Here is a 14,332-nt window from a genome sequence, read left to right as displayed (position 1 = left end):
CTAAAACTATAAAACATTTTTATTTTTTTTTCACATAATTATTTATTGATATTAGCTATAATGATTATAGGTATAATAATTGTAGCTATCGCGTTTTACTATCCTCATTCAGTTGACCGTAGGTTTGTAGACCAGCTTTACAAAAGATAAATGGTGGAAATTGATGATATCGATGATTAAATCTATGGATTCTATCGTATTATTATACTATAATATGCTGTTTAAGTAATAATAGAAAATTAATTCGTATAGAGTATATATTTTGAACTTTATACAATAATTCTTATATTTATTTTCCTCTGTGTATAATACATACTATTTAAAATAGATACCTACCGGCTACCATAGTATAATATAAAAGAAAATAACTACATTTTTTTGAATATGATCAACAATGTTATATTTTATTCCACAATTAGTGTGAAACCTATCTACCTATATAACACTAAACAAAAAACTAGAAGGAAAATTTTAATTTTATTCTTTTTATGCCATATGGTTTAGTCCGCTATACATATTTGGTTGAAATTATTTGATAGTTCAAAGAATTTTATTGACTTTCCAAACATAAGACTTGTATAAATAAAAAAAAACTATTGAAGGATTTTACCTATCTCCCTCTGACCCTTTGGCTTCTATTATATATACTACTGAACACCAATTAACGTGGTTAAAAACCAAAAATTGTTAATTATTAATAAATCACAACAGCTCGATAGTTTATTCTATTTTTTTATTTGTTTAACAACAATAAAATTGTATAGTATCACAATTTATTTATATTAATGTAGTAAAGCATAAAAAATAAAAACCACTATGTATTTACACAATACCTATACCTACCTATTTATTGAAATGATCAATCAAAATTTTTGTGGATTATCACAATTTGCAATATATTATAACCAATATAGGTACCTACTATTACACAACTGTACAAGATTTAATTCAATAAAACATTGAAAATACTATTACTGCTTTACCTAGAAATACGCGAGTACCTACTGCCGAGTAGGTATTTTAATAATTAATACTTGAATGATATACCTAATGTTATATTATTATGAATTATACGCAGTGTAGGTACCACTTGACGGCTTTTGCATACATATTTTATACATATACATATACCTTCTATTGTTATTATTTATTGTTCGCTGATGCTATGAAACTAAAATATATTATACAATATGTATATAAAACAAAACAAAACCTGATGACTGACAAGAGACCTGAATTAAATCTAAAATGAATCAATTAAAATAATAAATACTTAGGTCTCAGATGTAAGGCACTCGGTTAAACAGTTTTAAACTTCAATTACAATAATAAAAGCAGCAAGTTGGGTATGTGTATATTCTTGTTTTAATTAAATTAGGTCTGTATATTTTATTTTCAACTCGGATTTAAATTTCTAGATAATTCAGCAATCTTTTCAAAAGCATATCAATGTATACAATTTTTAATATGTGTTGAATGATATCCATTTAGAGTTGATAGCTAATAAATATTAATAAATAATTACCTTTTAAATACAAATTAATAAATTACACAATTGGCATTAAACTTTAACACTGACTATGCACAACCTAGGGGTTGTTAAAATATTTAAAATATTTAATGCGTATTAATATATATATATATATATATATATGAAAATGTGGTTTTATTCGTTTTCAGTTGAGTTATTTTCATTATTTTTCATTACATAGTTTTATAATAATACACATAACATAATTTATTATGTTATACAAGGGTAAGTAACCTAAAAATATTAAAGCTGATAAAAAAAATAAACTTTAAGTCATCTATGAAAAATCCAAAGTTTACAAGCAACCAAAATGTAAGCAGTACCAATCATACATGTTAATAAAAAGAAAAAAGTATAAAAAGATGCTCATAACTAGCTTCAAAATTATAATATCAAAAATAACAAGATGCAACATACTCTTAATTCTTAGAATGATTGTTTATTTTTATTTTTAGAAGAAAATAACAAAAAAAAATATTGAAGATAAGTAAACAAATAAATTTGAATTTATACAGAATTATTGAATTTATATTACTTTTGATAACATTTTAATTTATTTGACAAATGATACAACAATTGAATAACATACTTTTAAATACCTATATAAATCATTTAAATTAATTTAACTTAATTTTCTGTACATCAACAATATAATTGGTTGTTGAAATTCTTTATTTTTAATTTACCTGTAGTAAATATTATAATAATAAATTATAATTAAAATATTAGCCATTAAAGATATAACTATCATAAAGGTTATAGTTAAATTAGTGATTTACCATTAATTTAGGAGCGTCATCAACAACATTTTTTAATGTTAAGTACAATTTTTTTTTTTTTTATGGTACTAATAGATTATATGGTACCTCTGTATCAGTTGAACTACAAGATAGTAAAAAATATTCTTTAAATTTATTTTACAAATATTTAAAATAAATTGAACACTTTATTTTATTGTATTACTTTTTCATCATAATCATATGTTAATTATTAAAAAATATTATTTTATTAAATTAAATAGTATTGGTGGTTACTTGTACATTTATTGAAAAGTGTAAAAGTTTATACAATAAATTTAATAACTCAATTTAAACATCAATTAATATTTTACAAATTACTATTACAATAATGCCAATAAATTGTTCTCATCCTATGGAAACCGTAGCAATTAATCCAGGACTGAATGTAATTACAAATATATATGTATATAATTTCTATACATTTATTAATAAAACAAGACTATTCATCAGCAATATTCTTCATTTTGAGTTTACCTAAAGAAAATAATTATAATTAGTATATTATTAATTGTTAAATAAATACATTTACTTACCACATTGCCCTCTGGACACCTGCTAATTTGTTATAATCAGCAAGATGTCTAAACACTATTCTACTTAAACGCCATCGTTTGACATTACCCCTAGGGCGAGAAGTTACCTGACAACGCTGTACAATTCTAGTTATACTAGCGTCCCTTGGACAATTATAGATTTCTTTGTCAGCAATTTCCTATAAATATATAAACCATAAATATAAAATTGTACTATATATTGCTTTCATTTTCAATTACTTGAATTTCTAAAGGAATAATATTGTTTTTACGAAGTGCATTATAGCGCAGTTTGTACACACCATATTCTTTAAGAGTATTTCTTTTCCGTGCATCTTTTTTCATTCTAAAGTCTGGCCATTTATTACGAATTTGTTGATTAAAAGGATGTGTACCCAACTAAAAATTTAGAATTAGTTTATAAAATTTTTTTTTTATTGGTCCAACTGTTTTTCTTATACTTACACACGTTTCATTCACTGGTGTTTGAAATTTGGCCAAAGCTCTACATCTTTGAAAAGCATTTATGATAAACGCCATTTTTACTAAACAACACCAGGAAAAATGATTTTTCGCAACTATGTAAGATACATATATTGAGATCACAATTTACCAGATTCACGAATATAGAGCAAAAGAAGACAGAAGTAAAGAATAAACGAGACGGTCAAGACTCAAGACGTCCAATTTGTGCTATTAAAACCACATTTCGAATCTAATCACGGTAGATGTCTGCGATTATCACTGAATAACTTTATCAGTGATAAGAACTCTTCGTTAATAGATTAGCGCGTTACTGCGCGTACGTACATCAACGATAATATTTACATATAATACTGATAATATAAGTGATAACCAGTACCAGTAGATACTATTTATTTTGATATTATAGGTACAACTTAAACATAAATGAAACTAGTCAATAAAACTGCTACGTTTTTAATTTCGTTATGAATTATGGTTTCATCTATCAATATTTATTTTAATTAATCTATAATATTTATAATGGTTTTGTAAAAATGCTAAAAGGTTTTATTAGTTTTATATTTTGAGTGTTAATAATTTTTTGTTACCTACTATGGAAATTTGTAATTCAGATGATAGTGATGATGTATGTTATTCAATTTATTACTATTACTGCAACTATTATGAATATAATATATATTATGTACAGCTTATTATTATTTATTATTCATTTTTAGAGTTTACTTTTATAACATCTTAGTTACAAATCAAATATTCATACCTTTTTTTTGTATACCTATTTATAGGTTTTACAAAAAATGTCAAAGGAAGAAATTTTTACTAAATACCAAAATGAAATCATGCAATTAAAGAAAGAAAATGAAGGTATTTATATATTAAGTTTTTATTTATTAGGTACATGCCAATTTTTTTTTTTTTTTTTTGGAACGAAAACAATTATTTTTTATTAAAATGTATTTAATTTAATTGAGCATAGTTAAAAACTAAAAATTTATTAAACAAAAATAGGTATAATAATATTAATTGTTTATTAGAATTACATAATAATCAAAGGATTTCGGAAGAAAAGTATTGTGACCTACAGCGCCTATATGAACATTCTGAAAAACAGGTAAAAAATAAAGATATTTAAATTATTATTATAAAAACTTTAAAATATTCTGTTAAAATCCTCCTAATTAGATAAATATATTTTGTAAAATGTTGCAACTCATAATTTCTTTGCATTTTTTCACTTTTTCCTGTCTTTTAATTATAATTTTTATAATTTCTAAAATTGATCTGTGTTAAAAGATCAATATTTATATACTTAAACTTTTACATCATTATTATTATTATCCTAAATTTTATTGATGGAATTAACATTGAAATAATATTCAAATCATAGTGTTTAAATCAATTATTTATCATTCAAAATCTAATTGAAATTTAATTTTGTTTTTATTATCTACCTTCTTCCTTTCACTTATAATAATAATTAATCAACAATATTATTGAATTGTAGGGAAGTACTTGACTGTTATCAATACAATTGTACATATTTTTGCAATTATTACATTATTATTTGGTTTTTTTTAAGTTCTTAAATAATAAATGTTTATAGGAATTGTTGAATAAGAATAAAGAACTTCAGGAAGCTGAATCAATAATTAACAACCTAAAAGATAAAATTCACATATTAACTGCTCAACAAAAAGATGAAGTCGAAGCTTTACAGAAAACACTTCAAAGTAACAAACTTGCATTAGATGCAATGAAGAAAACATTGGACAATGAAAAGGCTTTTAGAATTTGCGCCGATCAAGAAAAAACTAATCTTAAAGAACAGATAAAATGTAATACAATAAAGTATAAATCTTTAGAAAACGAAATTAAAAAGTTAAATAGTGATAAATTAAAATTAGAAGAAGATCAGCGTAAAATAAGACAACAATGTAATGAATTAATACAGAAAAATATTTCATTAGAAAATCACTGTGAAAAAAGAGAGCAAGCATTTGATAGCCAAACAGATATAATTAACAAATTGGAAAACAATATTACTGCATTAAATGAAAAGTTAAATAATTATGAGGACACCATAGAAGAAAATAACAAATTACTAAAACAAATACAATTGTTTTCTAAACAAATGGAAACATATGAAAATGAAAGAGAAGTATATGTGCAAAGATTGCAAAATATGCAAAAAGAAGAAAATGTGATCAAATGTAATATAAATAACTTAAAACAAGAAATTGATATCAAAAATAATGAAATCAACAACCTTATTGAAAACAATAGTATTTTAAATTCAAAAAATGTATTGTTATCTTCTAATATAAATAATTTACATACAAACTTCACCAATTGTCTAAAACTTTTAGATGAAATGTTTGACAATTATGTCAAGAACCATGAAATACAAAGTAAAAAAGTTGAAAATAATGAATCGTTATTAAAAATAGAACCTTTTATGAATGAAACATTTGGACTATTAGAACACACTTTAGTAGAGTATAAATTACTAAAATTATCTTCTAAAAATTCTGAGATAACTTTAAAAGATGAAATTAACAAAAAAGAAGAAATCATTCAATCATTAAAAAAAAAAATAGATAACTATAAACAGGAAATCACTAAAAATAAAATTACTAATCTTAATTGTTTAGAGACAAATAATCCTTCTGAGAATAGTGAGAACTTAATTCATAAACAAGATATAATTGATACCATTGATAATAGTCAACTAATCATAAATGCTGAACTTGAAAAAAACTTGAAGTATTTTTATACAATAAAAAATGAATTATTGCCAAAACAAAAACTTCTAGTATCTGAGTGCAAGGAATTTGTGTTAAAAAAGATTAAAGAAATAGACAATTTAAATATTTCCAAAAAAAATTTCATCGAAAATGTACACCTACAAATTGTAGATTTAAAAAAAGAACTAGCTTGCAAAAATAAAAGCATACAAGAACTAAATACAGAAGTATTACATCTAAAAGAATTAGTAACAGCAAAAGATACACTGTGTAATGAAATGGATATGGAATTACAACAATTAAAAGAAAATTATGGTACTTTTTGAATCTAGTTTAATAATACATTTTCTGGATTCGTTTAAATATTTTTATTTTTATAGATGATTCAAACACTACATCAGTTAATAAAGCAGAAAATATTTATAAAATACGTGATATAGATGAAAGTCAAGAAGACCGTTCGCAAAAAGTTAATTATTATCAAATTATAACTAATTTTAAAATATATTAATAATTAATTCAATTTTACATTTTAGTTAAAAGCCATTGCTATAAAACAAAAAAAACAAATAGCTGATTTGAAACAGTCCATTGAAAATGAAATCAAGAAGCATAGTTTAGAAAAAAGTGAATTAATAAATAAAATTACAGCATTAGCTGAACAAGGCAAACTTGCTCGAGTAAGTTTTAAAAATAAAATATAATTAATCTCATATATCTTGATATATTGTTCTAGTGTATATTATGTATAATTCTTTTTAAAAATTATGTATTTAAGATATTATAAATGGTAATATAATATGAAAGTCTTCATATGTTAATTAGGTGAACCTGTAGAAATGTCATCTTTAAATAAAAAAAGTATATTAAGTATAAATTACTAACTAAAACACAAATTAAATTTCTATGTAAAAAACTTATTTTGGTCAAGATGTGATAAATGATTTGTAGCTTAGTAGTTTCCAAAATACATTAATTTGTGATTAATGAACATTTATGATACCTTACTTTAAAATTTACAATGTTGATATTGATATTTAAATATATATATTTGTTATTTATTAGTGTTTACAACAACAGTATGATATTAAATGTGACGAGTATGATATTAAATGTGTAGAAATCAAAGAATTAGTTAAAAAGTGTAAACAAGAAGAAAATCAGCTATTAGAACAAACAAAATTATGTACTATATTAAAATCAGATATTGAAACTTTAAAAAATGACTTAACACAAGCTCATAATACTATAATTAGGTAATTTATTAATTTATATATTAATTATAAATATATATATATATATTGTAAAATAATAGTATTTTTTTTATTATGTACTTATCGTAGCTTTAATTATTATTTAAATTTAATTTTAGCCTAAAGGAATCAGATAAATCTTTAAATTCAAAGCTTGATGTTTTAAAGCAAGAAAAATCAGCCTCTGAAATATTAAAAACAGATAGAGAAGCAACTATTAAAGAACTTTCAAACAATTTAAAAGTCTCAAAGGATAAAATAAAATCCATGGAATCTGAATTGGAGAAATTAAAAGCAGAAAAACAAAAAATTAATATTCGTGACCTTGAATTAAATTCGTATGAAGTTAGTATAATAGTATTATTCGTTTAAAATATCTATAGTATTAATACAATTTTATATTGAATTTTTAGAAAACTTTAGATGAATTATCGCAAAAAGTAAAAGAAGAAAAGCAACATAGTCAGAATTTAGAACAAGAACTTGCTAACGCCAACAATGTTATTGATTCTTTGCATGAACAAATTAAACATTTGGAGCATATTATTGTAACTGAACAAGAAAGAAATAATCAGAATTTAGTAAGTTATGAATCATTCTATTATATTTTAACTAGAATAGTATAAAACTTGTTTCTGAACAAAACATTATTAATTAATTCATAATAATTAATCTTATTTTATGATAACTCAGTTTAAAAATAAAAAAATTCTTATAAAAGCAGTGACATGGTGAATCTTTATGGACCATAATGCATAACATATATTTCAGTACCTACCCCACTCTTAATCCTCTTAATATAATATATAATAAACATAATTATTATGTAACTGTATACATTTTAATTCTTGATTTATGTTATTGGTAAAAAATTATGTATCCAACCACCATGATGCACCATGTTATAAAACGCTGTTCACCATGCCACTACATAAAAGTATATAAAATTATAGATTGTTTAATTTATAAACATAATATAATTTTAAATTGTATTTAAACATTTATTCTTAACATATACTTAAAATTAATTTGTATAATTTGTAACTTTAGCATCAATTAGAAGTATGTAGATTAGGGTTGAACAACGCTGAATCGTTATTGAATGAAAAAGAAAATAATTTAATAGAATGTAAAGCCGCTTTAAATCAAGAAAATATATTGAATACAAGTTTAACTAATAAATATGATGAGCTACAAAAACTATATGAAACTGAAAAAGAAAATTATCAATTGCAACATTCACAGCTTACTGAAAGAGTAAAAATTATTTTAATTTGTATTATCATAATCATCAATTAATATTAAATTTTTATTTAGATTCGAAGAATGCAAGTGGAAATAAAATCAGCAAATGAATCTATTTTAAAGTATACAGAAGAAAATCAAAACTTACTAGATGAGTTTGAAGCTTATAAAATAAGAGCTCATAGTGTTTTTCAAAAACACAAACAAGATACTGTGTACCATGCAAAAGTTGCAGAATTGAGTGAACAACTACAAGAAGTTACCAAAACTTTAAATATATCCAAAACCAATTTACAAAGTGTATCGTAAGTATTTGCAAGAATAAAATCATGATTATTTTTATTTTAACAAATTAAATTTATTTTATAGGTCTGAATTATCTACTAAAAATACAGAGATAACCATGTTACAAGAAGAAATAGATAAATATGAAAAAAAGTTAAGCAACTTATCAAAGACCATATCAACAAAAGACAAAGAAATATATCGTTTGAGTAATGAAATTGTAAATATTAAATCCATATTGGAAAATGAGAAGACATCTTTAAATGTTGGTTAAATATGATCAGATAAATGTACAGATGTAGATTTCATTTAATTGGGACACCAGTTAATTAGGACAAGTGCTTGATTGGGACAATACTTCAACTACCAAAATAAATTAATGATTGTAATGTAGATATTCATTGCTTACATAAGTCATAAGCAATAAAATCAGATAATTACAATATTTATATAAATAACAAACTATAATCCAGCAATGTTGATTTCCAAATCTTATTTTGATTAATTGTGCAAATTTTTACCACTATTATCATCATGGTATTGATGTTAAATGTGTGTTGTTCAATCCTTCAGATCATACATTTTTAATACTTTTTTTTTATAAGAAAGTATTTTTGTATATTATAATTTCATATTTTTAATTATTATATTATATTTATTATTTATTATTGCATAAATTAAAAAATATTCTTTCATATGTACCAATTAATCATAACATAACAAATAAATGTTATGCTTTTTTAATTTTGGATTATTAGGATAAAAATATAAAATAACTTGCTACCTATGTGTCCCAATAAAGTGAAGTCTATAGCACTAAAAAAAAAAAAAAAAATTACCTTGTTATAATTTAAAGGAAACTATATTGAATGAACGATCTGCACATGAAAAGGAAATTAATAGATTACAACAAGAAATTAATTTAGTTAAAGAAATAAATACCAATGAATCAGAATCAAACATTTTACCTGTTTCTGAAAATAAACTTAAACAATCAAACTCTTCAAATCACATTCACGATGATGATGAAATGGTTAGTATAATATGAAAGTTTATATTAAATTGAAATTTATAAATATTTCTTTAGTTTTCAGATTTTGCAAGTTCAAATGAATCTGTTCGAAAAATCAGCAAATCGGTACTTATGCCTTTGGCAGATCTGTTATCGTTTGATAATAATAGTGGTAATAACCATTAGCTTTATAGAACTTTGTTAATATTTATCACTTATTTTCTTTCTTTATATAGTTAGTGACCCAATTAGTGAGCTGAACACTAGTCAGAAACAATTAAAACAATTAACTATGATGTTGAATGATGCTGAAAAAAACTGTTCTCGATATGAACAACAAAATAAATTTCTTAAAGAAGATATCAGACGATTGCAACGTAGTGTTGATAGGCATAATGAAATACAAAACATGGAATATTTAAAAAATATAATTATAAAGTAAATTTTACTATTAAAGAATACTAATTTGTACATCACAATGTTAATTATAAATGTTTTTAAATAGTTTATTACTTTGTCAAGTGGAGTAGAGAAATATCATTTAGTACCAGTTATAAACAAACTGCTCAAACTTAGTCCAGATGAGCAGAAGCAAATAGAAACTATTGCTAAAGGTAAAGTGTTAAATAATTAATTTTATTTGTATTAACTATAATAACTATTGTTTTGTGAATTTAGGATCAATATCAGATCAAAACTCAAGCTGGTCTAGTTTATTTACTTGGTCACAAGGAACTTAGTTTACATTTAAGTTTAAACTAAATATATTAATGAATTATTGTAGAAGAATGTAGGTGCTTAATATTATTAACTCCTGATTTTTCACATTATCTAGTATTATAAGTATTATTATATTTTAATGTTTCCAAAAATGTGATATAGTTTTTACATATTTGAATATAAAGGTTACTTGTTAAAGCTATAAGCATCCACATCATTCTTCAATTTAATTGTATTATAATTTGTCATCATCCTGTGTTAAAATAGTGTTTAATTTTTTTTATTTTTTCAAACCTACTTATTGTTATATGATGTTTATTTATTTATATTATTTATAAAAAATTTTTATTTAAATTAATTTGACATCTAGCCAAACAACTACTTCCAAGTAGGTAAGTCATAAAAATTTCATATTATCATCTTATTTTTTTTTTTTTGGATATTAAATTTATTTATTTTTAGCTTATTTCCGTTGTATTTTCTAAATTAAAAACAATAAAAACCAATTATTTTACTTTAAGTATACTGAAATTATAAACAGTATTTGTGATTGGTATTTTAAATTTTGTCTTATGAGTTAAATAGTATCTAATCTTATATAATTAATATTGTCAATAAAAAAATTATTATTATTGTTATCAATGTATTATGTACAATGTACCTACTTATTATTGTATGATTTCTTTTATAAAATGTTAATTAATTTAATTCAACATAATATATTATGTATAAAAATTAACAACAATTATTATATATTACCTGTAAGCAATATTTCTTTTAAATTTATTACTACTTATTGGTTTTCAATAAAATAAATACATACTGACATATCACACATTCCTTTTTAAAATTATCAGCAATTTATACTATTTTTTGATTATAATATAACTCATGAAGTATTATAATACTATTGTCTTCATGATATAATTATATTCCAGAACAATAGAGATTTATCATAATATTATATCTATATTAAAAATAGCAAATGGGTATTAATAATTAATTTTAGAAAATTGACAAGAATTCAATATTAAAACTATATAAAAAATATATTTAAATCTCTACTCATGATTTTTTTTTTCTGGTTAAATCATTAAAAACCTATTTATATTATTTAATGTTCAACAAAACTATATGCTGTACCAATTTATTAACATTTAGGAACTCAAATAATATATAGGTATTATAAACTATCCAATCATTATATACTTAGTTATTTAAAATGATAGTAAGATGTCGATGGCTGAAACCCTTAACTCCCTTAAATGCTATTTCAAAAAGTACCACTTTTGTTAATTATAGTTAATAAGTTCTTTTTTACAAAAGATTAATAACTTAGTTTAATCCTCAGGTTTCTGGTACTAAGAAAAAGAGTATATTATTGTTTTATTGAAACATATTAATATAAGCCAGATCTCCCTTATTTTATTAGTATAAATTCTTCTCTAAATAGATATATATTAAGTCATAATATGGGTATTGGGTATGTTGTAAGTGCATTTTAAATATGTTTATACTTTATATCATATAATATATTTATATATCATGATTAACTAGTTAATCATTTTGTGTAAAAATATTTGTAACTTAAGACTAACGGTATTTCAATGACATCATTATAGTAGTAGGTACCTATCATCTAGGTACAATTCAAGTGGTATAAAACTTATAATTATTAACTCAAGCTAAATTAAAATACAACGGTCACAAGTATACATATATATTTTCAATTTTGTATTATATAAAATGTATTAATAGGTATCTAATTTGTAATTGTTTAATTTCTGAAATAACATTAACAAAGTGATGGAATTCCATTACATGAATCATTTTTATTACACAATCTGTTGCAATAATATTTTAAATTATAAAGACAAATTATATTATGGTGACCAGACGTACTCTTTTTCGTAGGACAGTACTTTTTTTTATGCACGTCCTAGGTTTATATATTATATATATTTATATATTTTATATATTATAATTTTCAACGTCAGGAGGTATGACAATCCTCCGTAGACGGATTACACTTGCGGTTATCGATTTTCATAATATCATGACTAATAACAGACACTTAAAAACGATTTTCGATAAATATAAATTTTTTCAAATTCAAAAAACACGTAAAAGCGACGGGACAATCTTTTACGACGGATGATAACTGCTACACTCTCAAACATGGCAATCGACTTCATATTTTTTAGTGACCGATTTATAGACACCCAAACGGCCAAATCTCACCGACCAAGCCCCTATAGTATATTAATAAAGTTTAGTATTCATTTATTTAAACTTTGCATTTGGTATTTTAATCTTTAGAAACTAATTTTAATATTTATACTCTATTTAAGTTTAGGTACTTTAAATTACTTAAATTTCAAAGAATTGTTATTATGAAAACACACACCAAGTCACCAAATGAGCTGACATCATAATTTCAGAATCGTGAACGAAAAGTCTAGGGACATAATGTCCGCTTGAAAAAAAATTGGACAAAAATTCCAGATAAAATTTTTATAGTCGGACCTAAAGTCTGAAAATACAAAATAGTCTATATAATTAATATTTATTTTAAAAATTCAAAAATGATTGTAGATGACAGGTTAGGTGGATATATATTATATTATTATATTTTTTTTTCTATTTTTTTATTCTTATTATTTCGTATAGCTAACAAAAATATAACGGAAATCCACTATAATTAAATATGTAGGTATTTATTTATATATTATACATCTATCGCGGTGATGCATATTGCAGCTGTATGTCTGCATGTCTATTGTCTACATAATGTTATCTACCTACCTTTAGATTAATCCACAAGCGATAATCAATGTTATTACCAAGATTATTAATAATAATCGTGATTATCTAGATCAATATAATAATTTATTATATAGATCTAGATAAATACACGTATCTAGGTACCAAATAAAATTAATAATAAATTATATAATTATAAATGAAAATTTAATAGAATATTTAGTATTTTCAGACTTTTTGTCCGGTACTAAAAATGTGCTCGGACTTATTGCCCAACTATAAAAACTAAATTCGGACTTTTTGTTCAACTTTTTTTGAAACGGACTTTTTGACCGATTATCATAATTTCAAATAATTAGTTTTTATAGTTGATAATAATAATAATAATTAAAAAAATGTTTTTAGAAGATGACCAATGAGCTATGACACCGGCACTAACTTTCCGGGGTAATTTATTGGGAGAATCCTTGCGAGTAGTAGCATGAAAAATCCTCTCAGTGAAGAAACTTCGATACAGCACGCGAGTTTAAATAAATTGTCAACTTCTTATTGGAATAGCTATTTAAACGGTTATATTACCTAATATCTTATACCCAAATATTTAAACAAACAACTAAATTAGTCTAATATATATATAATATATTTTATTTTTGTATTATAATAATACTTATTTACTTAAGTACCTATTTGTACGATATGCAAATTAAAATCTCGACACTATTAGTTTCTAAAGCAAGTTGGTTATTGTTTTAAATAATAATCGTTCAAATTCCCTTATTCAAATTATACTACATTTTTCATATTAAAATTTTATTATTATATAAGTTATGACGCATTATAATATATAATTTAATATGTACTTACATAGGCGCCCATAAGTAAAATTTTAGGGGGGGTCAAAATAAAAAATTCTCAAATGTAAAGATAATTATATTATATTATGGTAATATTTATTGAGTT

General features: G+C 22.9%; 2 protein-coding genes across 3 annotated transcripts; one reads left to right on the top strand and one right to left on the bottom strand.

Annotated features, from left to right (window-relative positions):
* Positions 1-2,588: 2,588 nt before the first annotated feature.
* On the bottom strand, positions 2,589-3,584 carry LOC114122104 (28S ribosomal protein S14, mitochondrial-like). Of its 2 annotated transcripts, XM_027984670.2 has the most exons (4): positions 3,330-3,582; positions 3,105-3,263; positions 2,865-3,043; positions 2,589-2,805 (listed from the first exon to the last, which is right to left on the bottom strand). In XM_027984670.2, exons 1-4 carry the CDS (start codon positions 3,402-3,404, stop codon positions 2,802-2,804), a joined length of 417 nt encoding a protein of 138 aa, XP_027840471.2. In that variant the 5' UTR covers positions 3,405-3,582; the 3' UTR covers positions 2,589-2,801. The 2 variants fall into 2 exon arrangements, with proteins under 2 accessions (XP_027840471.2, XP_027840472.2); XM_027984671.2 differs by having other exon boundaries at positions 2,768-3,043; positions 3,330-3,584.
* Positions 3,585-3,740: 156 nt separating this feature from the next.
* Positions 3,741-11,075, top strand: LOC114122103 (GRIP and coiled-coil domain-containing protein 2-like). The gene is made up of 17 exons (XM_050203517.1): positions 3,741-3,975; positions 4,136-4,214; positions 4,385-4,461; positions 4,954-6,409; positions 6,475-6,563; positions 6,631-6,774; positions 7,160-7,350; positions 7,467-7,692; positions 7,761-7,928; positions 8,398-8,604; positions 8,665-8,897; positions 8,962-9,142; positions 9,734-9,910; positions 9,965-10,061; positions 10,126-10,329; positions 10,396-10,503; positions 10,568-11,075. Exons 1-17 carry the CDS (start codon positions 3,943-3,945, stop codon positions 10,627-10,629), a joined length of 3,732 nt encoding a protein of 1,243 aa, XP_050059474.1. The 5' UTR covers positions 3,741-3,942; the 3' UTR covers positions 10,630-11,075.
* Positions 11,076-14,332: the final 3,257 nt, after the last annotated feature.

This window comes from Aphis gossypii, chromosome 3 (assembly GCF_020184175.1).
Source record: "Aphis gossypii isolate Hap1 chromosome 3, ASM2018417v2, whole genome shotgun sequence".
Taxonomy (NCBI): Eukaryota; Metazoa; Arthropoda; class Insecta; order Hemiptera; family Aphididae; genus Aphis; species Aphis gossypii.
Note: the sequence above shows the minus strand (reverse complement) of the source record. Positions and strands in the feature narration are given on the sequence as shown.